General features: G+C 38.4%; 6 protein-coding genes, 1 non-coding gene and 1 pseudogene across 9 annotated transcripts; 1 reads left to right on the top strand and 7 right to left on the bottom strand.

Moving 5' to 3' along the window:
* Window positions 1–586: 586 nt before the first annotated feature.
* Window positions 587–2,368, bottom strand: LOC110761944 (protein HEAT INTOLERANT 4). Its single transcript, XR_015833152.1, has 2 exons — window positions 2,226–2,368; window positions 587–1,812 (listed from the first exon to the last, which is right to left on the bottom strand). It is a non-coding gene; the product is annotated as a protein HEAT INTOLERANT 4 (transcript).
* Window positions 2,369–3,192: 824 nt separating this feature from the next.
* On the bottom strand, window positions 3,193–4,962 carry LHCA5 (photosystem I light harvesting complex protein 5). Its single transcript, XM_021964526.2, has 6 exons — window positions 4,701–4,962; window positions 4,452–4,584; window positions 4,077–4,189; window positions 3,773–3,877; window positions 3,533–3,621; window positions 3,193–3,425 (listed from the first exon to the last, which is right to left on the bottom strand). Exons 1-6 carry the CDS (start codon window positions 4,916–4,918, stop codon window positions 3,283–3,285), a joined length of 801 nt encoding a protein of 266 aa, XP_021820218.1. The 5' UTR covers window positions 4,919–4,962; the 3' UTR covers window positions 3,193–3,282.
* Window positions 4,963–5,295: 333 nt separating this feature from the next.
* On the bottom strand, window positions 5,296–8,499 carry LOC110761942 (protein CYPRO4). The gene is made up of 2 exons (XM_021964525.2): window positions 6,629–8,499; window positions 5,296–5,793 (listed from the first exon to the last, which is right to left on the bottom strand). Exons 1-2 carry the CDS (start codon window positions 8,318–8,320, stop codon window positions 5,497–5,499), a joined length of 1,989 nt encoding a protein of 662 aa, XP_021820217.1. The 5' UTR covers window positions 8,321–8,499; the 3' UTR covers window positions 5,296–5,496.
* A 271-nt stretch (window positions 8,500–8,770) lies between these two features.
* On the bottom strand, window positions 8,771–11,280 carry LOC148297978 (Tetratricopeptide repeat (TPR)-like superfamily protein). The gene has a single exon (XM_088247824.1). It carries the CDS (start codon window positions 11,126–11,128, stop codon window positions 8,930–8,932), a length of 2,199 nt encoding a protein of 732 aa, XP_088103950.1. The 5' UTR covers window positions 11,129–11,280; the 3' UTR covers window positions 8,771–8,929.
* Window positions 11,281–11,341: 61 nt separating this feature from the next.
* Window positions 11,342–13,388, bottom strand: LOC110761912 (alpha-amylase). Its single transcript, XM_021964496.2, has 4 exons — window positions 13,171–13,388; window positions 12,919–13,048; window positions 12,021–12,826; window positions 11,342–11,849 (listed from the first exon to the last, which is right to left on the bottom strand). The coding sequence occupies exons 1-4, from the start codon at window positions 13,306–13,308 to the stop codon at window positions 11,589–11,591; spliced, it is 1,335 nt and encodes a 444-aa protein (XP_021820188.2). The 5' UTR covers window positions 13,309–13,388; the 3' UTR covers window positions 11,342–11,588.
* Window positions 13,389–20,361: 6,973 nt separating this feature from the next.
* Window positions 20,362–20,864, bottom strand: LOC148297977 (large ribosomal subunit protein uL29 pseudogene; annotated as a pseudogene). The gene is made up of 3 exons (XR_015833929.1): window positions 20,851–20,864; window positions 20,621–20,752; window positions 20,362–20,533 (listed from the first exon to the last, which is right to left on the bottom strand). The product of XR_015833929.1 is annotated as a large ribosomal subunit protein uL29 pseudogene (transcript).
* Window positions 20,865–22,519: 1,655 nt separating this feature from the next.
* Window positions 22,520–23,536, bottom strand: SCP2 (sterol carrier protein 2). Its single transcript, XM_021964562.2, has 3 exons — window positions 23,185–23,536; window positions 23,024–23,084; window positions 22,520–22,949 (listed from the first exon to the last, which is right to left on the bottom strand). The coding sequence occupies exons 1-3, from the start codon at window positions 23,311–23,313 to the stop codon at window positions 22,765–22,767; spliced, it is 375 nt and encodes a 124-aa protein (XP_021820254.1). The 5' UTR covers window positions 23,314–23,536; the 3' UTR covers window positions 22,520–22,764.
* Window positions 23,537–23,614: 78 nt separating this feature from the next.
* Window positions 23,615–24,976, top strand: LOC110761973 (Thioredoxin superfamily protein). 2 transcript variants are annotated; one of them, XM_021964559.2, is made up of 4 exons: window positions 23,615–23,769; window positions 23,963–24,491; window positions 24,568–24,621; window positions 24,712–24,976. In XM_021964559.2, exons 2-4 carry the CDS (start codon window positions 24,066–24,068, stop codon window positions 24,838–24,840), a joined length of 609 nt encoding a protein of 202 aa, XP_021820251.1. In that variant the 5' UTR covers window positions 23,615–23,769; window positions 23,963–24,065; the 3' UTR covers window positions 24,841–24,976. The 2 variants fall into 2 exon arrangements, with proteins under 2 accessions (XP_021820251.1, XP_021820253.1); XM_021964561.2 differs by having other exon boundaries at window positions 23,695–23,769; window positions 23,854–24,491.
* Window positions 24,977–25,034: the final 58 nt, after the last annotated feature.

Below are 25,034 nucleotides of genomic sequence, written 5' to 3'. Positions count from 1 at the left end.
CCTTAGTTGGCTCTGCCATTGCCTATAAGGGTGTCTCTCAAATATATATATATATAAACACTGAAATATTAAAATTAATCAGTCAGGAACATGAATATTTTTACACCAAATCACAATTAGACTAGATATTATTTGAAATTTAACATTTTATACTTGGGTGGTTGGGTTAAAAAGGGGGGGTGGAATGGGCGAAACACGACATGATATGCAAAATTTGCGATTGTGTTTCGGTTCATATATTTGAGTATGACAAGTTAACGTGTCGAGTTTGAATTGATCGTAATCTCACATGGAACGAAAATGACAGGAACACATTTGTGTCAGGTTTAGTCTTAACTTGATGAGGAAGAGATTCAACAAATCATCAAGTCAATATACATGGGCTATTACCAATGGGGTGTTAGTTGATGATTTGCTGACACGAGAGTTGCAGCAGCAAATTCCCAAATTGAGGAGTCTGAGCTGAAAATCTTGGGAAAGTTGTAAGAACAATTGAATCTGGGAAATAGCAAGCACTCAAGATTGCAATGGAGAAGCACCCAAGTGAAGTTGGGTTTTATGTAGTTCTTATTAGCAAAGGAGATCATAATTTAAATGAGGAAATAAAACCTTGTGTTATATAATTTCCAATGAGTTCAAATAACAAAAGGATTACAAAAATTTGGACTAATCAGAGAACCTCATGAGCCTGAAGGTTCAATTACTGTAGCAGCAGTAGGAGGCACAGGCCAAACAAGGATCTTAGTGAAATCAGAGAACCTCATGAGCCTTGTTGTAGTACCTGTTGATGTATGAAGCCTTAACAGCTGATATGTCAGGAGTATCCGCTGTTTGCACCGGATAGAACTTATAATACTTCAAATTTTCGAATGCTGCTTTAGCTTCCACACTCATTTTCTCAAAGGCTTGCCTGCGGGCTTCCTTTTTCTCTCGATTCTCTCTCTTTTGCTGGCGTACTTTCTCCTTGACAAACTCCATGAAGGCATCCTTTTGATCAGCAGATAGTTCCTCTTCTTTTATCCGATCATCGGCAAACTCCTCAACTTCATCAAACTGCCAATCAAATACGCAGTAAACCGGTGGATTTGGCTCTGCTGGGAAAAGTATGTCCACCTCAGTGCTCAGCTCAAGCTCCTCTTCCTTGATCGGCATCAAATATGGCAAGCAGTAATCAAATTTCTTTAGACGGTCTATCTTCATGTGCTTCAAAGCAGCCCTTCTCTGAGTGCATCCCAACACAAATATTTGAGGAGATTTTCGCCCATATTCCACAACTTGGCGGTCTCTCTTGTCCAGAGGAATATATGGAACCCAGTCCATCTTCATCTCTTTCATTGGAACTATTTCTTCAGTCTCTCTCTGAACTGACTTTATCCCAATTTTATCAGAAGGTGGGCAAGGTGATACAACAGCCACCACAATAGGTATGTAAACAATTTCCAATTTACCCTTGAAAGGAACTTGTTGAGGCTCCGTACCACCAAAGAGATAGACTTTGTTGTTCCCAATCCCATACAGCTTGCCCCCCTCTTCAAATGCTTGTTCCAGATTTGAGAAATCCCACTTGAACCGGTACACCGCGTCCAATTGATCCCATTCTGTCCCAACAGGAAAAGCAGCCTTCCAGAGATCTTCCAAGTTGCGGGGCTCCTCCAAGTACTCTGGCTCGGATTCAGGGTGGGAGGCCTTGACCCGCTTTGATCGAGTGGTGGCCTTGCTGGGATGTTCTTTGTGGTTGTCTGGCTTGGTCGAGTTTTCCTTGTTGTCTTCTCTCTGGCTGACCTTCCTCTTAGCTCCTTTCCTCATTGTATTCTACAAAGAGACAGACAAATATAAAAAACCAGCGTTAGGGTTTGTAGTCTTGAGATGAGAATACAAAGTTCTTGTGGAATTTTGCGAAATAATTTCCAGAACAATATCAGAGGAATCAATGACCTAACTTGAAACTTATATATCGAATATATAATGGAAAGCCAAAATCAAAAAAGGCACCCAAAGAGCAGTTTATCTCAAAATCAAAATATTGATCGCTTTATATACAGAATAAAACCTAATCCAAAGACAAAATCATTTAAAGCATCGTTTCCCAATGGAGCTAGGAAATAGAAAAACCTAGAACCCAGAGGAAACACAAATCCAAGACTCTAGAAAACCCTAAAACCCCAAATCAAAACCCAAAACTTCTGCAGAATATTACCATAAGGAACAAGAAAAACAATACCAACCTGAGTTTGAATTTTGGATGCGAAACTTCTGCGCAGTCTGGCTTGTCTCAAGATTCAATGTGAAACTCAAATCAATCTTTCCTTCTTTAAAGACCACGGCTGAGATTTGAATTTTGAACGTCTGGTTATTTGCGTGAAATCGACGCAGGCCAACCGTTAGGTTTTTTCATGTGGCCCGTTGGGCCTAACTTTGGCTTAACCAAACATACAGTCAGATATGGGCCTACATTTGAGACCCAGAATCTTACATAGCAGCCTAATATAATTGAGTCCAACGGTTCGGGATTGTTTTTCTTTTTTCGAGAATCTGTTTGGAGATTCATGAGTGCCTATAACATCGACAAATAACCTCCCGTTTGGATGAATGAATTGAAAATTACATAGAATTTTAAAATGAAGGAATTTAATTTTCATCATTTTAATTTCTAGCAATTTAAGATTTCAGTGTTTGGATTTATGTATGTTGAATTTTATAAATTGCACTATGGAAATTGTGAAATGATGCCTATTTTGGTGGAAATTAAACTTGGGAATTTGATGCCTCAATTTCCACGATTTTTTTCATGCATAATTTAATAAATTCTGAGCTTTATTTGCCAAACAAGGGAATTGTCAATTTCTCCTTTTAAATTCCGAACTTTTAGCTCAACTCCGTATTATTTTCCCTCCTCTAAACAGTGTCTAGAATTTAGTGTTTACAAATTCACTTACGTTATAATATGTTTTATTTATCGATATTATTTTCTAAAACATGACCCCGTCTATCCTTATTTACACATGTGGATTAGTAATATGTGGCAATATTACGGACATACTCAAAATATTTCAGTTGTGCTTCTCTATGTTTAGACATTGTGATCCATGTCCAACATGCACAATCAACACAAGACCAAAGATGATGCTGGTTTTAAGACAATGCAATATCATTGGCACATAAACCAATGTTTGGAAAATCTTTCTTCAAAAGTGGAAGAGAAAGCCGAAGGGACTTATAAATGGATGTGCATTTCATTTCATCAGATTATATCTGATGCGGAAAACCAACTTGGATTTACATTTAAGAAGCAGAGTTAGCAAGAGTCTGAACAATGGTTCTGTGCCATGGGTTGGATAGGTGCTCCACAAGATTATCAATTGGTCCTACATGAGTAATAGAAGCTTGCACAAAGATGCCAAGCATGGCTACCATTGCAAGGCGCCCTGCAACAAAGAGAATTTAACAACAGTCAAACTGGAAAACAAGAAAACTCATGAAATTGAAGAGATTTATTATTTTATAATAATAAAAACACTGAAACACATTGTACCATTCTTAATCTCTTTAAGCTTCCATTCATGAGCATTCTTTATATCTTTTGCCAGACCAAGAGGATTTAACAAAGGCCCACCAGGATATCTGATAATTTATAAGACACCACAAATCCATGTTAACTTTAAATACCTTTTTTCTTTTGGTGGAAGTGGAACCAACATGTTCTTGCTAAGATCATGGATTTATTATCTTAAAACTGAAGATGGTAGCTTTGTTCTGAGTCAAATAAGATTACCCAGGTTCTAAACCTTCTAGTGCAGCTTCCAATCCGAAGAAGGAACCGTCTTGGGCTTGAGATCCAGGACTTTTGAAATCCATGTATCTTTTAGTTTCAACAAATCTAAACAGATCAGGAGGAAAACAGAACATAAGTAGAGCTGCATGCATGAAATCACAAGAGAAGATAGAAAACTCTTTTTAATGTTAAAATGTGAATCATTAAACTGTTTTCTGCATTATGACTTGCCCTCTTGACTTGATGAAAGAAAAAGTTTCAGTAAATCATCAAGGCAATGGTTAAAATAGGGTAAAGAATTTACCCCATCAAGATTAGTTGGACAAGGAACAGAGTTTCTGTATTGGCAAAGCCAAATTTTACTGCACCTGCGTTGTACCAAACTGGTATACTGAGAAGCCCTGTTACACGCAGTAACTGCAGCAAAGTATTAAAATGATCATCAACATTGCAAAAACATGACAAATTCATCTAGAGTTTATAAAAAAGAGAGTTGTTTTTCTATTTTATCCACAATGATTGCTATGTTTCAACTCCATATATATATCATACACATTGGCCTCAAACTTTTTATCTACAATTTAACGTCAAATAATTGAAATTTATGTGGACGTTTCTATTGAGTTCAAAGCCAAAAAAAATGAAGCGATTGAAAGACAAGAGGTTTGAAACTACTGACATCTGTTAGAAGAATTCCTGCAACTCCAAGCATTGCAAAGCGAGCATGAACCAGCTCTGCCTGCACATACCACCTCAAGCTTTCCGGGTCCTCCCCAAGCCCAAGCGGGTCAAACCCAAAATCCCCAGCCAAGCTAATTGAAAAGACGAAATTTCCCTCCAGAGAGAGACACAGAGGGTGAAGCTAAACAAGGGGGAAAAAAGCAAGAAAAAAATGAAACCAATATGAACAGCTTCTTGAGTGACTTACCTTCCATCAAGGTAGGGTGGGGGGTCGAGCCCAGGGAGCCATGTAGGGCGCAGCTGGGCATGCGCCACGTGTCGGGCAAAACCTTGAGGTTTTGCTGGTTTGACATGCCAGCAAGTGTTTGCTGCACCAAATGGGTGCTTCAGTACGTTCTTATTAGAAACAAAGGATAAAGAGCATGGCTGCACAAGGAAACCTCTCCCCCCCACTGCCGCTGCCATTTCTCTGCTTCTATCTTTTTATCTCCAGCTACTTTACCGGAACCCCAGGTCCACAAATTTTCATGTATATATAACTACGTAAAAATAAAAAATAAAAAGAGGGTCCACACAAACATAACATTTAGCAATTAAGGATTGATTACAAAAACACCCCTGAGAAGGGGAAAATGATGGGTTCCTGCGCCTAGCAATTAGAGGCTGCATTGTAATAGACTGATCGATCCATATCATCTTTAAATTACCAGGGAGGGTTTGAGGCCGATTTGATTTTCAGTCAATTAGTTTGAGGGGGTTTTGGTTTCTGTATATATTGAAACAGAGCAAATCATGCTTCATTAAGAATTACATCTAAAGAACATGGAACCACTTGCAAATCATTAGATCAACAACATATTCCATTACACTGAATATCACAAGTCATGATTACACATCTTTCCAAAAGTGAGTACAATTAGACATAATTCATTACAGAAGCATACCCTAATCGAAGAACATAAAATACAATTTGGAAGTTCTAAACAAAGTATTTGAAACTTCATCAATGCAGCAAAGAAAGCTGAAAGCAGATGAAGGGTCATTCATGTCTCTGAAAATAATCGCCTACTGGATATGCTGAAGGAGCTAACTTTCATCGGGGTTGCAATCACAAGTGGCGCCTCAGGTGAGTCGGTAACTGCAAATTTGTCATGCATGAAGCGACTGTCAACAATGGAATCATCCTTAAGGACTATCTTGTAGCAATAGCAGCTCTTCAAGCCCTCCTGGTGGCGGTAGCACTCATGTGAACCATCCTTCACCTGTTGAAAGTTCCAAATCACACTAAACTTGCCCACAGTTGCAACTAAATGACGCTCCTGCTTCCCATTCTCAGTGACCTAAACAATAATGTTAAACAAGATCATCACCAAACTACAAGAAAAGGCAAGCTGAGTTCACAAAAAGATGTATTGTGTGTATTATTAAATGAAAATACATAAATAAACAGACCTAAGCTCAAGTTCATTTGGTGAACCCCCCCCCCCAACCCACGACTCATTATCTTAAAAAAGGAATGACATGCTATGCAAGGACAATGTTCCAATCAACCAAAATCAGTCCTAACATCATCAAAGTACAGAAATCCTTCAAAAAGTCATGCAAGACAACGATCTTGGACGCACTTGTTCTCAAATCTTCCAAAAGTCATTAGAAGCAAATAAAATTGGGCATTATTAGAAGTTATATCCATCCCATTACTATGGAAAAGGTCCTGATTGAGATTTAGTTAAATCAACAGAAGAGCAATCAGAGTTCTTGATCTACAAACTACTAGGGGAATAAAAGGCAAAAAGGGTCAGAAAAATTAGTTCAAATCCATCAGAGGACTACCTGGAGAAACCTGCTAAGTAAAACCAATCCCAGCCTCCCTCTTAAGTAATTAAAAAATAAATCACATACTAAATAAAAAACGATGCCAAGGTTCACATCTCAAGCGGACTGTCCATGCGCATACTAACTCATGAAAAAGAATGAGAAAACCCTAACTCGTAGATCACATGTACTTTCTATTATTGCTATTTGTGTTGAGAAAACCCAGTCCACTAAATCATGCAGATTAAAGTAGATAGATTCAAATATTTTCAGCACCACCAATAAAAGAACCAACAAATACATACAAACTCCCACACAAAAACAGATAATATTTCTAACAGACTGAAAATGTATACTTACCCACGAAAACTGAGCATTACGAAACTTATTATTAACACCAGCTAAATGTGAATCCACAGCACTCAGCTTTAACAGTCTTGGAGCTGAAATTCTATTCCCCATACGCCCACCAAAACCAGTCTTTGTCTTCCCATCCTTATCAGCAAAGATGGTGCAGATGAGGATCAAATAGGTGTCCGTTGTGCCCAAAATCCACTTCCCATCAAAGGTAACATCCACATGAGTAATAGGCGAACCAAGGCCTGGAAAAGCTGTTTTCGCCTGCCTCATCGAACTGTTCGAATACAACCGGATCTTCCCATCAAGGGACCCAACAGCAATTGAGCCATCACCAGTGCTAGCAAAGCACTGAAAGTTCGTCCCTCTGGAGAACTGATGCCCTTGGTTCCAATTGAGAACAGGGCCACTAGCTGCTGCAAGGTCCTGAACCATCCCTTTCCTATCACGCATATCCCACCGGCAAAGCCTGTTATCATCCAATCCCAAAAATGTTGATCCCGAAGGGTCCAACTGTGCTCCCTTACTGTCATTTGTTATATCCCTCATTGTAACATCAGTCCCATCTTTCTCAAACTTCCACTCTGTAACAACCTTCCCAGTTTCAATATCAAACTGATGGAGACCTGTTGTATGAGGCTTCCCTTCATTCATAGGACTCATAAGGAGCATGTTGGTCTCGGCCTTCATTAGCAGAGCCTTCCTAGGTGTTGACCGTGCCAAACTCGAACCACCTCTATAACCTCCATCATCAAAATTGACATAAACACCTTTCCCCTGAATTCCATAACTAAAATTCTTAACAACCTGAATGCCAGACTCCCCCACTAAGAAACTATTGTCCAATGCACCCAATGCCAAGCTCTGTATACCACCATTGGAAGCCTCCTCAAACTCCTCTCTCAAGTCTTCATTTGCTCTCAATGGTGTTGCGGAGCCTGGGCTCTTCGATAAACTATCCTCTGCATCTTCCCACACTGAATCATCAGCCACTTCCGGCTTGGCCCACCCAAGAAAATCTTTCCCATAAACCTTAACCCTGTTCTCATCTGTGGCCTCATACCTATACGTGTTCTCGAACAAACAATCTTTGTACTTTGCAACAAACGCCCTATAGTCCTCATCAGTATAAAACTTCATTGCCCACACACCTCGCGTTGGTGCGCAGGCAATAAAATCAACACGGCGTTGATCGCCATTCAACTGCATTTCGTCCGAGACCTTAACTTTAGCCCGAATCTTGTCAGGGTCACCAACACTCAAAATCCACCAGGAATCCCCGCCTTCCTCATCAGATTCGTCTTCTTCCTCACCATCGTCATTATCAATTTCCATTCGAGAGGTCTTTCTAAAAGAGTAAGAAGTGAGCTTTTCGGAGGTTACCCATTTTCCTTTGGCTTGAGGGGTGTCTCCAGCGACAAAATGGTAGAGCTTGACCGGATTTTTGACATTTGGGTTGTACTTGAGCTTCAAAGCCTTGAGCATGGCGTCTACTTCGTCCACCGACGACGGGGTTTTGGGCCCACGCTCCGCCGATCTCCGACGCTTTTCCTCGACACTTTCTTCTACGTCCTCGTAGATCTCTTCCTCTTCACTCTGCTCTTCGTCAGAATCTGAAAGCTGGGGATCTTCGCGGCTGGGAGCCCCACCCATTGTCGTAGCTTTGCCTTTTGTGAATGGTAAGAACTGGAACATGTATGCAAAGGCGGAAAGTTTTTTGGCGTCTCAACTCTCAACAGTCAACAGAGATGGTATTTGAAGTTCAAATTTGAAATTTGAAATGGGAGCGCTTTGCGGTTTTTAGGGTTTCTGAAAGAGAAAGGTTTGAGAGGGTGGTAGGCCGTAGGCGATTCGGCGGAACGGATAATTTCTAAATGGGCCGGATCTTGGTCTATGTTCATATTAAGCTCGGCCAATTGCATTATAGTTTGTTTTATTTTATCTATAATTTAGAATAAAGAATTATTTTTTAAAATTAGAATAAAGAATTTGAATATAAAATCAATCTTTTCATGTCACGCATTCCATTTTAATCATAAGTAATATGTACGGATGTATTTTCAAATAAATTAATGAGAATTTTCTAAGGTTTAACAACTATTGAACCATTTATGGTTAAATAAATTATTATGTTATAATTGTAAAATAACGTGACATGTCGATGTAGTGTTAATATTCACACAAATTATAATATTACAGCTACAGAATAATTGTTACTTTTAATGAAGTCCACAATATTTATATCGGAGTAATTATCATTTTGAAAATATGGAAATGACCGTAATGAGGAGTCAGGACTAGCGATTAATATAGAGAGAGTAGAGGTTGCCAAGCATTTGCATTCAAACTAGACTTGCTCGAGCTTAAGTTTACATTCATGTCTTCCAATGAAGTCATCTCAATAACACTAATTCCTGGACAGCCATCCCCTCCAGTCTCTCTCATCATCTCCCTCACCCTAGCTACTTCATCCCACATTCCTTTAACCGCATATAGATTTGACATCAACACAAAGAACCCACCATTGTTACTGTCCAAGAAAAACAACTTTTTGGCAACATATTCCCCAAGCTTCACCTCTTGATGGATGCAACAAGCACTCAGCAAGGCTGCCCAAACTGCGAAATCGGGCTCCATTTCCATATTTCTGATGAACATCAATGCCTCCTCGAACAAGCCTGCACGACCAAAGAGACCAACCATGCAAGCATAGTGTTGCAAATCTGGCACCATGTTGAACTGTTCCCTCATGATTTGGAAATTTTTTCTTCCCTCCTGAACAAGGCCTCCATGAGTACACGCAGCTAAAACTCCCAAAAAAGTTATTTTATCAGGCTTTAGCCCCTGCTTTTGCATTTCTGAGAAGCAAGCAAGAGCTTCATGTTCTAACCCATATAAGCTATAACCCGAGATCATTGAGTTCCATGTTGCCAAGCACGGTTCTTTGATGCTCTTAAACACCCTTTCAGCATGCTCTATTTTTCCACACTTGATGTACATGTCTATAAGAGCAGTTCCAACAAAATCTTCCACTTCGAGATTGTTTCTTAGGACATAGTTATGAATCCTCTCCCCAAATCGCAAGTACCCAAGCTGGCAACAACCAGATAGTAAGCTAGAGATGGTAATGGCATCTGGACTGTGTCCAGACATTTTCATTTGGAAAAAAACCTCTAGGGCATCACTTGGCCTTCCAGCTTGTACACAGCCCGATATCAAAGAATTCCAACTAATCAATGTTTTCTCATGTATCTCAGAAAGTAAAGAGAAAGCAGTTTCTATCTTGTCAAACCTCGAGTACAGGCTTATCAACCCATTTGCAACCAAAGAATCAGCACTCAACCCACTCTTTAGCCCATAAGCATGAAAAGCAAGTCCAAGACCAAATTCAATGGGATCTTTTATCCCATGGAGGATGCAAACCATAGCAACTGCATCAACCTTAATTTCTAACTGCTGCAAGTGAGCAAAACACGACATCACCTGAAACAGGTTACCTTTCTCAGTATAGCTTGACATAAGTGCAGTTAGGGAAACCAAGTTCTTCTGAGGCAATGACTTGTAAAGAAGTTCGCCGGATTCTGTGTTCCTGCATGTTGCATATTGGCAAATTAATGAAGTAATCACAGAAGCATCATTGACAAGACCAGTTTTAGTGGCATGACAATGGGTAGACTCTGGATCGGCATTTGCTGACAGAAGGCTTACCATGGTCACCAGATTGGCTGGAACATTTTCCTCTTGCATTCGTTTAAAGGCAAGCATTGCCTCATCAAAGAAGCCATTTTTTCCATAAGCACCAATCATAGTATTCCATGAAACTACACTCTTCTCAACTATTTCCTCAAACAAGTGCTCTGCCGCCTCCAAATCTGCACATTTAGCATACATTGAGGTAAGAGCATTCTTCACATGAGAATCTGAATCAAGGCCCGCCTTAATTCCAAACCCATGAATAGATTTCCCTTGAGAAACTAACTCTTGCCTACCGCAAGATGGAACCAAACTAACCAAAGTCGTCTGATGAGGAAAAAATCCCCCTTTACACATTTGAACAAAGAGTTTCAACGCTTCAAAATCACACCCATTTCGCGAAAACCCACAAATCAACGCATTCCAAGAGACAATGTCTCTATCAGGCATATCATCAAACAGCCTATGAGCATTTTTAACGCATCCCAGTTTCATATACAGATCAAGAAGAGCAGTACTCACATACATGAATCGGTCAACACCCGATTTTAGCAAGTGTGTATGAATCTGATTTGCTTCTCTTTTAACATTCACGGAATTTGAAGCTGAGGAGGAAGAAGAAGACGAAGTACAGGCTTTCAGGAGCAAAGAGAAAGTGAGGTCACTGGGCTTCACATTGTACTGCAACAACTGGCGAAAGAGAAGCAGTGCTTGCTTTCGATTTCTGCTTTCAATGTAGGAGTTTAACAGAGAGTGCAAACAGGGAAGGTTAGGCTTCGTAGAGAGACCAACAGAAGAGGCCAAGTTCATATTCAGCTGTTTGGCGCCAGACTTTACAGGCGCACGGCTTCTTTTATAATTTTGCTTATAAGTTGGTCAACTTTCTTGACTTGTATTCGATCAAAGCCCCAAATAAAAATAAAAAAACACAATTATATGCAACATATTTTTCTGACCACAAATATAAAAATTAGTTATCTTTTGGTAGGATATAAAGATGTTTTAGATAATTTGATTATCGTCAGCATTCGATAATTTAATTGTAAATTCCCTTAAATTTAGATTGGTCCATTAATACAAATTTGTTTATTTAAGCGGGTTTCTTGCACGTACTATCAAGGTGCCATTAGGGTTCAAACTTGAGACCATTGATTTGCAAATCAAAACCCTTATACAATGGCCTAGACCCTTTAACTGTTTATTTAAGTTACAATATCCTAAATAGGACTTATTCTAACGCATAAGCGAAACAAGCTTTCTTCTTTCTAGTTCAATTTTTCTCCCAAACAGCGAAGTCTCCTCCACTGGTAGCAACATGGAAGTTTGACTTTGTCGGGTCAAGGTCTCCAAGGTCCAATCTTGGCCCAATCTTCATGATAATCTTGTCATCAATGTTGGCCATATATAGATCAGCCTCTGCAGCTAAAATAGTCACACTGCTCCTCGAATTTATTCCATTCCTTACCCTAATTGCAGTCAAATTGCGTATAGGCTCCTTTGGCCACCCCCACTCAAAGAAGTGATCATAGAACTGCATCCAAACAAATGGTTTAGAAATGAAATATCAAACACATTCAAGATTTACGTGCATTTATGAAACCTGTGATCTAAATTCATAAACTGACTACATATGTTGTTAGACGATCTACGAGAGAACATTTCCCTATTCAGTAAGATGATATGATTGATATGTATTACTTACTATGGTTGGGGTCCCAGGATGGGTGAGAATGTAAGCATATCCAAGCAGGACTTTGTCATCTGGGAAAGGCAAAAGTCTCTGAGACCAAGTGTCATGATTGTCAATAAATGTTACAGCACTTTCTGGTTTGATCCCAATCAACCCTGGTGGTTTTCCATTAGAATCCTTGAGCCTCCATAGCTCACCCTGCACAGCAACATTCAAGATGTACTTGGTTGTCAAATCGAACGCCGTGACAACGCCACCAGCAGCCTCGATCCAATTCACTATTTCATTCCTATGTGCATCTTGGTTCTTGTCAAGTTTGCCATCCTGCCCTTTTGAAATGTTCCAACGCCAATACTCAGCAACTGCAAATTCTGGTGAAGTCTTTTCCATGTAGAGCTTGGTGATACTGGAGCCATATCCAATCACATAATCCAACCTCCATCCATCAAACCCTATATCAGTTTTCAACCAATTCAACCAATCAGAGAGCTCGGTTTGTAGCCTTGGATTTGTGTGGTCCACATCAGCAGTGTAAGGAAAGTTGTCCCCTGTGTCTGGATTTCCAGTTCCAAAAGGATGGTCATTGTCATCTCTGCAGATCAATGAGGCATTGAAGTCGAGACGTCCGTCTTCTGTTCCACCTTCAAAGATGCTCCATATTCCATTCTCGTCTTGTTTGACAGCTGATCTGTGGTTTAACACAATGTCAGCGATGGCTTTGATTCCCTTCTCATGCATAGTAGCAATCAGGGACTTCAATTCGTCCTTATTTCCATAGCTTGATGAATCGAGATCGTATAGCCTTCCCGGGTCATATCCTGATCGTATAATGTCATATTAATTTCGCACAAAAGTTGGAATCTGTAGCATTTTCCGTTAACTAAGTAAATAGATTAGTAGAAGCAAGTACCCTCAGTTGCATTAGAGTGAGAAGGAGGAGGAAGCCAGACATGGGTAATTCCAGAGCTAGCGAGTTCGGGAATGGTGGTCTTGAGGGAGTTGTACCATCCTCCTTTTTTACTTGAATCCCAATTGAACCCCTACCATATTCATATGATATCATCAAGTTCTTGAATCAACACTTAGAACCATGTATGATCATGTACGCATATAAAATATAGGGGGGAGAGAGAGAGAGAGAGAGAGAGCATGGCTTAATTACCTGAAATAACACTGCTGGAGTTGCGAAGGAGGGCAAACGAGAAACGCAGAGGCAAAAGCAGAATGAAAGGAGAAAATTCATATTGCCTTTTGAAGTTGTATGTGCAATGGGTTGGGTTGGATGGCATCTTATATTCATATCTGGTTGAGTTGAATTTACCAAATGACACACAAGTTGGATGCTTCATGGTTCTGAAATGTAACTCAGTCGAAAATGACTGGCTGAGATTGAACCACAAGATACCATGGAGGAGAGAGCAGAGAAAAGTCAAGGGAGACAAATGAAGATGGACAAGTCCTAGAAAGACTACGGAACAAGATACACACTGAAGCAAAAAATTCAACGCGTCATGCTGTTGGTGTTGGGCTAACAAAACTCCTCTAAGTGCAATCAGTTTTCTAAATGTTAGGCAAAGTTTATGAAAGTGACGAGCAATTGAATTGGAGGCATTGCAGGCACCTTCTACAGTGCACCAGGTGCACCCATGCACCATTTGTCCTTTATGATGCTTCCAGATTTTAAAAAAAATTGGTTACCGGTTATACAAGTTATCAAGTTTCCACTTTTTGAAAATGCAATTGCATAAGGGTCATGCAATTATGCCCTTCCTGTTTGGCAATTGGCATATGATTGGATAGTGATTTACAATAGTTTGGATATGAGAGTACCATAACATTGTAAGAGGATCCTAAAACTTATAAGTTACAAGATTTGGGTAGCTGTTTACAAGTTTTTGAACTATGATTACAACATTAGGGTTCACCTAATCCATAGTATTGTAAACATCCGAGTTTACAAGTATAAGGACCCAATTTACCATCTGAATGTTCCCATTTACCCTAATATTGTACTACATGTCTTTATCTTTATAAATTACGATATTACAAGATAATGATGCATTTTACAATCAAATGGAACATAACTGTCCAAAATCGAGTAAAATAAGACCTTAATATAGTAAAAGTTTGTGTTTACACGTATAATGACTCACTTTACTTTCCTAATGTCCCTAGTTACCTTAATATTGTATTAAACGTCATTCTCTTTGTAAATTACGATATTACAAGATTAAGGATGGGTTTTACAATGTTCTGGAACATAACTATCCATAAAAGAGTAATACAAGACCTTAGTATTGTAAACATCCGAGTTTACAAGTATAAGGACCCAATTTACCATCCGAATGTTCCCATTTACCCTAATATTGTACTACATGTCTTTATCTTTGTAAATTTCGATATTACAAGATTAAGGATGCATTTTACAATCACATGGAACATAACTGTCCAAAACCGAGTAAAACAAGACCTTAATATAGTAAACGTTTGTGTTTACATGTATAAGGACTCAATTTACTTTCCTAATGTCCCTAGTTACCTTAATATTGTACTAGACGTCATTCTCTTTGTAAATTACGAAATTACCATAATAAGGATGTGTTTTACAATCTCCTGGAACATAACTATCCTAAATAGAGTAATACGAGACCTTAATATTGTAAACATTCATGTTTACAATACTAAGGACCCAATTTACCTTCCGAATGTTCCCCTTGACCCTAATATTGTACTACATGTCTTTATCTTTGTAAATTTTGATATTACAAGATTAAGGATGCATTTTACAATCTTGTAGAACATACTTGTCCAAAACGGAGTAAAATAAGACCTTAATATAGTAAATGTTTGTGTTTACACGTATAAGGACCCAATTTACTTTTTCAATGTCCCTAGTTACCTTCATATTGTAATACATGTCCTTCTCTTTGTAAATTACGAAATTACCATAATAAGGATGTGTTTTACAATCTCCTGGAACATAACTATCCTAAATAGAGTAATACGAGACCTTAATATTGTAAACATTCATGTTTACAATACTAAGGACCCAATTTACCTTCCGAATGTTCCCCTTGACCCTAATGTTGTACTACATGTCTTTATATTTGTAAAGTACGATATTACAAGATTAATGATGCATTTTACAATCATATGGAACATACCTGTCCAAAACGGAGTAAAACAAGACCTTAATATAGTAAACGTTTGTGTTTACACGTATAAGGACCCAATTTACTTTCTCAATGTCCCTAGTTACCTTCATATTGTAATACATGTCCTTCTCTTTGTAAATTACGAAATTACCATAATAAGGATGTGTTTTACAATCTCCTGGAACATAACTATCCTAAATAGAGTAATACGAGACCTTAATATTGTAAACATTCATGTTTACAATACTAAGGACCCAATTTACCTTCCGAATGTTCCCCTTGACCCTAATGTTGTACTACATGTCTTTATATTTGTAAAGTACGATATTACAAGATTAATGATGCATTTTACAATCATATGGAACATACTTGTCCAAAACGGAGTAAAACAAGACCTTAATATAGTAAACGTTTGTGTTTACACGTATAAGGACCCAATTTACTTTCTCAATGTCCCTAGTTACCTTCATATTGTAATACATGTCCTTCTCTTTGTAAATTACGAAATTACCATAATAAGGATGAGTTTTACAATCTCCTGGAACATAACTATCCTAAATAGAGTAATACGAGACCTTAATATTGTAAACATTCATGTTTACGATACTAAGGACCCAATTTACCTTCCGAATGTTCCCCTTTACCTTAATATTGTACTACATGTTCTTTTTTTGAAAAAAGGAATGCATGCACGTTTGCACTTTGAAACTTACGGTTTGTCAATTGCATTCATTTGTTTTCAATTTTCAACTCACTGTTTGGCTATTGTATTATTCTTGGTCAGTTTCTAATTTACCGTTTGTCAATTGCATTATGCTCTGTCAATGTCTTAGTGACTGTTTGTCAATTAAATTATTTCCTTTTCCTCCTGGGCGAGCCAATCTATCAGTGGCCTGTCCATCTTATGGTAACTTCCTTTCAAATTAACTCATTCATTCGATTCACATACAACAATAGACGATCATATTTGACATCATTATTGTTTGTACCAAAAATTAAATTTTTGCCTAAAATGGAAGATAATTTGCCATGAACATCAAAATGGCCAAAATATGGCTAGAATCAATTTCCAGCGCTCAAATCAATTTTCGTTCTTCATGAGAGTTGTTCATCTCTATGTCTACTGCACCATATCCAAATTTCGGTATATTTGGACAAATTTGGAATCCTAAGAGCTGAAAACACCAGAAGCATACCAACAACAGCGAAAGCTGAAAACAGTGCAATTCTGGCCTAATTATGGCCCAATTCTGGCCAGCTTCCAGTCCTCAAATGAACCTTCGTCCTTCATGAAAGTTGTTCAGTTAGATGTCTACTATGACATATCCGAATTTGGCGTCATTCGGATAAATGTGGGATCCTCGCGACATCAAACATCAGAAGCATACCAGCAACAGCGATGCACGAAAACAGTGGCAATTCTGGCCTAATTCTGGCCCAATTCTGGCCAGGTTCCAGTCATCAAATGAACATTCGTCCTTTATGAAAGTTGTTCAGTTGGATGTCTACTACGACATATCCGAATTTGGCATCATTCGGATAAATGTGGGATCCTCGCGACATCAAACATCAGAAGCATACCAGCAACAGCAAAAGCTGAAAACAGTGGCAATTCTGGCCTAATTATGGTCCAATTCTGGCCAGCTTCCAGTCCTCAAATGAACCTTCACCCTTCATGAAAGTTGTTCAGTTGGATGTCTACTACGACATATCCGAATTTGGTGTCATTTACACAATTATTGAATCTTCACAGTATTAATCATGATTTGTGTTCGTGACAGCAGTCTGTGACGACCAGTCAGTTGCTAAATCAGATTTTCTACTGCTCAACTAGAATTAAGTTCTTCATGAATGTTGTTCCTACTTACGTAGAGATCAAAATATCCTACATTTGCAGCATTGGATCAATCTAGCATCCCCAGTTTATTATGCATCAAGGCATGTTCAGAGAAGAAACTCAGTGGCTGCAAATAACGGGTGAAACAATTATATACTACGTTTATAGCATCAAACAAGTTACATAAGCTTTGGGGTTAGAAAACTATGTCGAACGGGAATTGAAATCCTATGGAAAACCAAGCCAAAAGGGATGAAAAAAGGCATGGATGCACGTTTGCAATTTCAAACTTACGGATTGTCAATTGGAGTATTCTTGTTCAATTTTCTGCTCACTGTTTGTCTATTGCATTATTCTTTTTCAATTGCCCACTGACTGTTTGTCGATTGCATTATTTCCTTTTACTCTTAGGTGAGCCAATCTATCAATCCCCTTTCCATCTTATGGTAACTTCCTTTCAAATTAACTCATTCAATCCATTCACAGAGACCAATGGACGATCATATTTGACATCGTTATATAATTAATTTATAGCATCAAACAAGTTACATAAGTTCACATCTACCACAAAATATATAATCTCACTTATGAACGTATACCACAAAGACAAAATACTCATAATACAATTTATGTTTTCTTCCTTAGCCTTAGCCGCTTACTAATAGGGCGTGGTTCTGGTTTCGGCAAAGTTGTCTTGTATTTTTGTGGTGATGCTTTGCCTTTCCCTTTAATTGCAGCTGCTTTTTCTTTGGAATGCACCGCCCCTCCTTTACATTTTGTTTTCACCACAACTCCTTTTCCTTTTGTGTTAGGGGGTGGTAACTTGGTTGTGGTCTCCTCCACCACATTTTGATATGCTACAAATATCATGTCATTTGCATTACAATTAATAAATTCTATCTAGTGTTTTTCGAATGAGTCACAAACTTTTCAACATCAACAATATGCCCAACATACCAAAACACAGAGAGAGAGAGAGTGAGAGAGAGAGAAATGCAACCAGATTATCATAAATTTATATATTGCAGACCCGAAAAAGGGCCACACCATAGAAAACCAATCATCTCAAAAGAAAGTAATTGTAATGAATGTATTGCCTATTTCATTACAAAAATGCAAGGCAACAAATATAATGTCGCATAATCTAATTGCAATAACAGATTAGTCAGTTGGTAATTGCATTATGAAAATGCTAAAATGTAAATGTATGAATTAAAGAGTGAATTAATGCACATGGAACTAAGACTAAGCAGAATTCAGATAATAGATGATGCCTTAAATAATCTATAATGTTTAATAACATATATAATGATGAAAATTTAAAACTCACATACATGAAGGGTAGACAATCCTAGGATAGTAAGCATGAGAGAGGAGGTAATAAGCAGGGCTTCCTATGTATATGTACACATGATGAATGAAAATCAAGCAATTCATAGAAAATTACAGCACTCTTTCTGAAATACAACACCAAGTGAACATCCAATTGTCAGTTAGTAAGAGAAGGCACAAGGTCAGCAAAAAATTAGAGAGACTAAAAGGAAACTAAAGAAACTAACATAGGCTTTTATTGTTTGGTTGTTATGTAGCTTTCATTAAAACCCCAAAAAAGAGGCAACCTTCACACGCATTTAGTAGAATACTGACAAGAAGAAAAAAAAAATCAATCATAACAAGCTTCCAAAGATTATATTCATAAATCAATGGGGCTACAGGAGGATGAGAAATCCGCACAACCCATCCCACACGACCAAGACTACAAACAAAAGCAAAAAAACCACATAAAAAAGAAGAATCCGGGCTAAACAAAGGCAAACAAAGCAACACTCCAGAGCCCAGAAAAAAATAAATAAATAAATAAAGAGACTTAAGACTGCCATCATAGCACATTCAGGAATCTGAATACGAAAACAAGATGCAACTTGTAGACACAAGAACCAACTCAGAAAAAAAAAATCAATTGGAAAAGAAAAAAAAACACCAAAAATTGATGAATGCAGCAGTAAACTCAAAATTAAACTAACATTACCAAATCTACATCTAGTTCAACACTAATATGAAATCCTCACATTGTCTCCAAATTAATGGTCAAAATACAAATTAAAAAGTTGAAAACCTGCACAGACCATAGCCCAATATTAAAACCTAAAACTTACAATATAAATTAGAAAACTCAAACCTTGAATAATTAAAATTATCTTTTGGCATAGGGAGTGATGCCCATAAGGATGCCCATTACTAAACTTTCTGGCTAAGATGGTTTCAGTTTAACAAAATTGAAACCCTAAACTTTCTATTTCAAAGGATGCCCATCACTCACAAATTTGTGCCCACTTAGTTTGGTGCTCGTATCTAAGAGAGAGAGAGAGAGCAAGCCAAAGCTATAGAGAAAGAGAATCAAGTGAGGGACGGAGAGTGAAGGCTGAAACGATTGAGAGAGAGAGAGAGAGAGAGAGGGAGACTAGGGGTGGGCACGGTATGAGATGACATGGGATGGAGGTCATCCCGAATAGAGGAATTGGTACGGGATGACACGGGATGGGAGTTTTTGAAAACACGTTCAAATCATACCGGACCCAAACGGGATCGGTATGATTCGGTATCAATGTTGATACCGTAAATAATCTGCAAATTTTCAAGTTCAATCAAATCTGAAAATCAAATGGCTGTTACAAGAGTCCAATCAAATCTGCAAATTTTCAAGTTCAATCAAATCTCATATAGGCTTTTACAAGAGTTCAATCAAATCTGCAAATTTTCAAGTTCAATTAAATCTGAAAATCAAATCTAATAACAAACAAAACAATCAATCAAGAGTTCAGGTTCAAGGCATGTCCCTTTCCCTTTGGATCTACACCAAATGTGTTTGTACTGGTGGCAGCAGCTTCAGTACTTGCATATTCTGCAAAAAATAAATCCACACATGTTCAACACTCTCAAATTAAACCGTCTATTTAATATTTTTGTATTGGTTGGAAAGAATTTAACAAACTAAGTGCTTATGGCCTAAAATTTTTAATGATAGTAAATTAATGCACAATTTATCTACTTATGAGAAAACAAACCATGTGGGCAAACTGGTGTAGGGAAGGACAGTTGTGAAAATAAGGAATATGGTGAGAAGTGAAATGCATATTTGCTTAGATTCATCCTTGAATACAATTCAGCAAGTAAATTCGGTCTCTTAGATACCATTTTTTTTATAACATTTCTCACAAAAACTAGATTGGGTAAGCGAATTCAACATAATTAAATGAACTCATCCACAACAAAAGAAATGATTATTACATGGCTCATGGGCAGCATCCAAATAACTACGCAGCTTAATATCAACGAACTGAAATGGGTTTAACTGGGAATGAAAAATTAATAGTACCTAATGCTTGGTCAAACGCCTTCTGATGGCCCTGGTCTTCTTTGGGCGCAAATCCAGAGGAAGAAACTTCTTGTTCTTGTAGACTTCCCTTAGAGCCGCTTTTTGCTTCTGGGAAATCACTGTCAACACCTGTGCTATTGAAAGCCTCACCACCTTGCTGAAACCACAAACACAAAATTGTAAAAAGAATTCATAAATCAACAATTCAACATATAAAAATTATAGAGAGAGAGAGAGAGGGTACATTTTGGAGAGCTTGTTGGGAGCTCCACCGGTGACCTTGGCGACTCGGAGGAGGGCAAGCTCTGCCTTCAGATCCTTCAGTTGACCCAAAAGCTCTGCCTTTGTCTTGTTTCTGAGCTCGTGGACCTTGATCCTCGCTTTTTTACATAAAAAAAAAAGTTCACAACAATGAAAAATTAGAACGACCCAGATTCAGTTGAAGAAGATAGATATATTATGAAATATGAATACCTGAGAAGGACCATGAGATATAGAGATTACAGAGACAATTAGGGAGAAGAAAGAGAGAGATACCTGAGAGGAGATGAGCTGTGTTCGTCGCTCTGTCTCGTCGTCACAGAAGGAGGAGAGGAGCTGCTGTGGAAGGAACTCGAAGGGAAAGAAATGAAAAACCCCAACCCTAAACTTGAAATGTCTCTTACTGAGAGAGCAAGTATTTTTTATTGGTTTTACCTACAGCAACCAATTTAACCGGTAACCAACAATCAACGCTTTGGATTACCCCACATGCCCCAGCTACTCATCCAATGGTCTATAATAAATGGCGCATCAGTGCGCCTTGCGCATTGTAGAATTTTCCAGGCATTGCATTTAGGACATTGGACAAGAACTAACCGTCGTCACTCCGCACATTAAGGCTCAGTTTGGGGTTGCGGTGATTTTAAAAGAAGCAGCTTATTTTTAAAATTCTGAATGAAAAGGTGTTTGGTAAATCAAGAAAAAAAGTGATTTTTTTTCAAATTGTGGGTCAATGGCAGGAGAAAATTATAGAATGATACTGTACTACCACGTCAGTTGGTGATACTTCCATTCAAAATATGCCATGTGTCATATTTTTAAAACAAATTATAATTTTTTTTACAGCTGGATTTATTACTTTCCTTTTAACTTTCGAATAAGATTTTTTTATTTTAAAAAAGAAAGAACCCAAAGAAGCTGCCGGAAACCACCACCCACCACAACCCAATCCCCATCCTCGCACTTCCACCCAACCCAATAGTCCATGGATTAAGAAAGCTAGCTCATTTAGGGACTCGACAGGTTTCTGTAGTGTGCTGGTTATTTCTTTTTGGGTTTGTTGATAATCATTTGTACAGAAACCACAAAGGGAATAATCAGTTTTTGTTATTTCCAGTGATTTCTTTATGTGGTTCTTGTTTTAGATTAACCAGGTGGCCAACCAAAACCCTTGGGCAATTGGGTTGGGTGGTTGGTATTGTAAGGTAAGAAGATTTGGGTTGTCGTGGGACTTGGTTTCCGGCGTCTTTGGTTTTTTTGTTTTTTAAATATTATTCTAGAGGCCAAAAGTCCAGCTGTAAAAAAAAATCACTATAATTTTTTTTAAATGACACATGGCATATTTTGAATGGAAGTATTAGAAGCTGCTGTGGATGGAAGCATGCGGAGCTCTTTAAGGAATGTTTCAATATGCCCGTATTGTCCTCGTTTATTTTAAAAAATGACGTGATTTACCCTCTTCATTTTTCACGATCGGATCTTCATTCCCACCTCAGTCCTCCATAGCTCTCTCTTCCCAATCTCCATTAATCTCTCATTTTCCTCACAGATCTCTCATCTCTCCAAATTATTTTTTCGACATTTCGAATATGTTAGGGATTTTTTAAGTGGTAGTTCTTCTAATTGTACTGACATTGAGGCTTTTGAGATAAAACGCCATACCTAAATGGATCCACGAGCCTCGTCCCATATGATCAGCCAACTCCAACCTAGTATCCAACTCACCAGGATTTCAAATTTATAGTCGAGAATAAATAAATAAAAAGGGTGACTTTTGGCAGCCTAGAAAAATCCCAAGCCATGGCAATAAGCAACGCAAATGACCAATATACAGAGCACATGAAAATGGATAACATAACAGAAAGATCCTCAGAATCAGATATGATTGAAGAAAGAAAGCTTGTTATTGGCAGCTTTAAGCTTATTGCATGAAGTATGAAATGATGAAATGATCATACATTATATCAAAAGGGTACAAGCTTTAATTGATTTCTAGTTTCTCTTAATGTAAAGCTAAAATTCCAGTTCAAGTTCAAGTTCCCTAGTATTTCAGAAATTCATTTGAAGCAAACAAGGCTACGCCTAAAAATGCGAACTTTATCTCTGGCGGCCTCTGCCTCGGAGGCCTCACATCTTGGCAGGCTTGGGGAATATGTCAGGAGTAAATTTCGTGGCTGCACTCAGACTGCCCTTGATCTTCATGGCACCCCTCATGAAAGCAACTTGTGGGTTCATCTTCCCCAGCGCAACCTTCACAAAATCATCATCCTTGAAGGAAAAAGTTGCATCTGGCTTCCCTGCTTCATATGGCCCTGAAATTCAAGATATATAGTTTCAGTAATTAAGCTCAAGTTAAACTGAGCTAATCAAAATCAGAAACCCTAACCTTTCTTGACCTCCCCCTTCTTGAGATCAACGGTGAAAATCACCTCATCAAACCCAATTTTCTGCGGTTCAATTCAGAAATTGTGAGAAATAAGCGGTGAATTGGAGTTTTAGGCATTTTGGGGAGGGGAGGGGAGGGGAGGGAATATTGGTGGGGCCTACCTTGGGGGCGATGTTGATCTGATAGACGAGGCCGATCTTCTTCGTGATTTGTTTGCCGGCATCAGTGGTCAGGTGCTCTTTCATCAGCTCCAGCAAGCTCTCCGACTTCAGCTGATCGCTGCTCCCCATAGCTTCTCTATCTCTCTATCCGGTTACCTTGTGCTGTCGCAACTACGTCGTTTTTATCATTCAATTCCAGAGAGATATTAAATAATTTGGTCTGGTTTGGTTGGTTTGGTTTGAGAATTTAATTGTCATCAGATTCAGATCACGCGCGAACAAACCGCGCCTCACAGTCGCTAGCATGGCATTCGCATTGGCAATTTGGCAGAGATCAGATGACGGACAAGGCACGCATTCCCATAACATTGTTTGTTGTAGTTGCTCTTTCTGGTTCTGGGTAGGGTTTGGATTCACTCTCAGCCCATGAAAATTACAAAGAAGCCCATTAAGCCCATGTAAAATACGAGATAGCCCAAAACATGAGCTGATATGGTTAATGATGTCGTGTCTTCTTCTCATTCGTAGCATAATTCAGAATTCAGATATGGCAATTGGAGCCTCACGTCTCATCAACTGCCAGAGGTAGGCCTCTCAACTCAACTCAACTCATTCATCTCTTTGATTTCAGTTGAAATTCATTCTTTTCTTTTTCTTTTTTAATTCAAGATTGCAGAACCATATCCTTGAGATATATCAGAATTTTGGAGCTATTTGTTTCATTCTTTTTTCTCTTTTCATACCAGTTTTCCACCATTTCTATATGTAAATGTCACAGGTTGAATGTAATTTTCTGAAGAAAAGGCAATAGAAATTTAAGAATGTACTGAGGATCAATAGCTCATCCTGCAAATTATAGGTTAAGTTTGTGTTTCGTTCCAATGCAAAGTCACACTATTCTAAATGGCAAGGCCAGAGCATCATTCAATTTTGGAACAAAACCAAACACAAAACTTGGTTCAATAAGTCCCTCTGAATTTCCCACCTCAATTCCTGGGAGAACACATGTTAGATCATGTCTTATGAGGGCCAAAATTCCACATTGCCACGCATTCGAAAGAAGCGTAAACCAAGCAGAAATGACTGATGAAGATGATGATCTGTGTCCAGTTGAATGCGTTAGAGAATTTAAGACTGACGAGGAATTGTTCAGAATTCTCGAAACGGCCAAAAAAACCGGTTCTTTAGTCGTTGTAGATTTTTATCGCACATCATGTGGAAGCTGCAAGTACATAGAACAGGGGTTTTCAAAGTTGTGCAAGGGAGCTGGCAATGGAGAAGCCGGAGTGATCTTCTTAAAGCATAATGTGAGTATTGTGCTTTGAGTTTTTCATTTACCAACTCAAGACATAATCCTAAAAGCCCTACTACTAAATACTGCAGGTAATTGATGAGTACGATGAACAATCCGAGGTTGCAGAGCGACTTAGAATTAAGGTAACTTTTCTTTGATCAACTCTACAAGACTACAAGGGTTGTCTTTGTGTGCCGTTTCTAAATTTATTAGGATGGGATGAAATGATGCAGACGGTGCCTCTCTTCCATTTTTACAAAGATGGGATTCTCTTGGAGGCGTTCCCAACCAGAGACAAAGATAGGATTAATGCAGCCATTAGTAAATACACATCGCCAGAATCTGAAGAAGATGATGCTTGAGCTACACCAATCCCTCAAAATATATAAGATAAGTGCTTTGGACTCATTTGTGGATTGTAATATATTCGAGCTCCGGTATGTTGGATGAGATTCATTACTTTATCTATATATATAGCGTATATAACATTGGCGCCAAGTGTGAGGGAATGCTAGACGTTTGGTAATTTCTCCTCGGATCATAATAAAAGATCCCA

This window comes from Prunus avium, chromosome 1 (genome assembly GCF_965620075.1).
Source record: "Prunus avium chromosome 1, drPruAviu1.hap1.1, whole genome shotgun sequence".
Lineage (NCBI taxonomy): Eukaryota > Viridiplantae > Streptophyta > Magnoliopsida > Rosales > Rosaceae > Prunus > Prunus avium.
This window is presented reverse-complemented; position numbering and strand designations above follow the sequence as displayed.

Excerpts from the sequence above, each read along its gene's own strand:
- LOC110761942 (XM_021964525.2), bottom strand. The coding sequence starts at position 8,320 with ATGTTCCAGTTCTTACCATTCACAAAAGGCAAAGCTACGACAATGGGT. Across the intron at positions 5,794-6,628 it reads GTAATGCTCAGTTTTCGTGG|GTCACTGAGAATGGGAAGCA; the intron begins GTAAGTATACAT and ends ATTATTGTTTAG.
- LOC110761973 (XM_021964559.2), top strand. The coding sequence starts at position 24,066 with ATGCAAAGTCACACTATTCTAAATGGCAAGGCCAGAGCATCATTCAAT. Across the intron at positions 24,492-24,567 it reads TGATCTTCTTAAAGCATAAT|GTAATTGATGAGTACGATGA; the intron begins GTGAGTATTGTG and ends TAAATACTGCAG. Across the intron at positions 24,622-24,711 it reads CAGAGCGACTTAGAATTAAG|ACGGTGCCTCTCTTCCATTT; the intron begins GTAACTTTTCTT and ends GAAATGATGCAG.
- LOC148297978 (XM_088247824.1), bottom strand. The coding sequence starts at position 11,128 with ATGAACTTGGCCTCTTCTGTTGGTCTCTCTACGAAGCCTAACCTTCCC.
- SCP2 (XM_021964562.2), bottom strand. The coding sequence starts at position 23,313 with ATGGGGAGCAGCGATCAGCTGAAGTCGGAGAGCTTGCTGGAGCTGATG. Across the intron at positions 23,085-23,184 it reads AGATCAACATCGCCCCCAAG|AAAATTGGGTTTGATGAGGT; the intron begins GTAGGCCCCACC and ends ATTGAACCGCAG. Across the intron at positions 22,950-23,023 it reads GAAGGGGGAGGTCAAGAAAG|GGCCATATGAAGCAGGGAAG; the intron begins GTTAGGGTTTCT and ends CTTGAATTTCAG.
- LHCA5 (XM_021964526.2), bottom strand. The coding sequence starts at position 4,918 with ATGGCAGCGGCAGTGGGGGGGAGAGGTTTCCTTGTGCAGCCATGCTCT. Across the intron at positions 4,585-4,700 it reads CCACCCTACCTTGATGGAAG|CTTGGCTGGGGATTTTGGGT; the intron begins GTAAGTCACTCA and ends CTTTTCAATTAG. Across the intron at positions 3,426-3,532 it reads GCTTAAAGAGATTAAGAATG|GGCGCCTTGCAATGGTAGCC; the intron begins GTACAATGTGTT and ends TCTTTGTTGCAG.
- LOC110761912 (XM_021964496.2), bottom strand. The coding sequence starts at position 13,308 with ATGAATATAAGATGCCATCCAACCCAACCCATTGCACATACAACTTCA. Across the intron at positions 13,049-13,170 it reads CTCCAGCAGTGTTATTTCAG|GGGTTCAATTGGGATTCAAG; the intron begins GTAATTAAGCCA and ends TGAATATGGTAG. Across the intron at positions 12,827-12,918 it reads TCACTCTAATGCAACTGAGG|GATATGACCCGGGAAGGCTA; the intron begins GTACTTGCTTCT and ends TTATACGATCAG.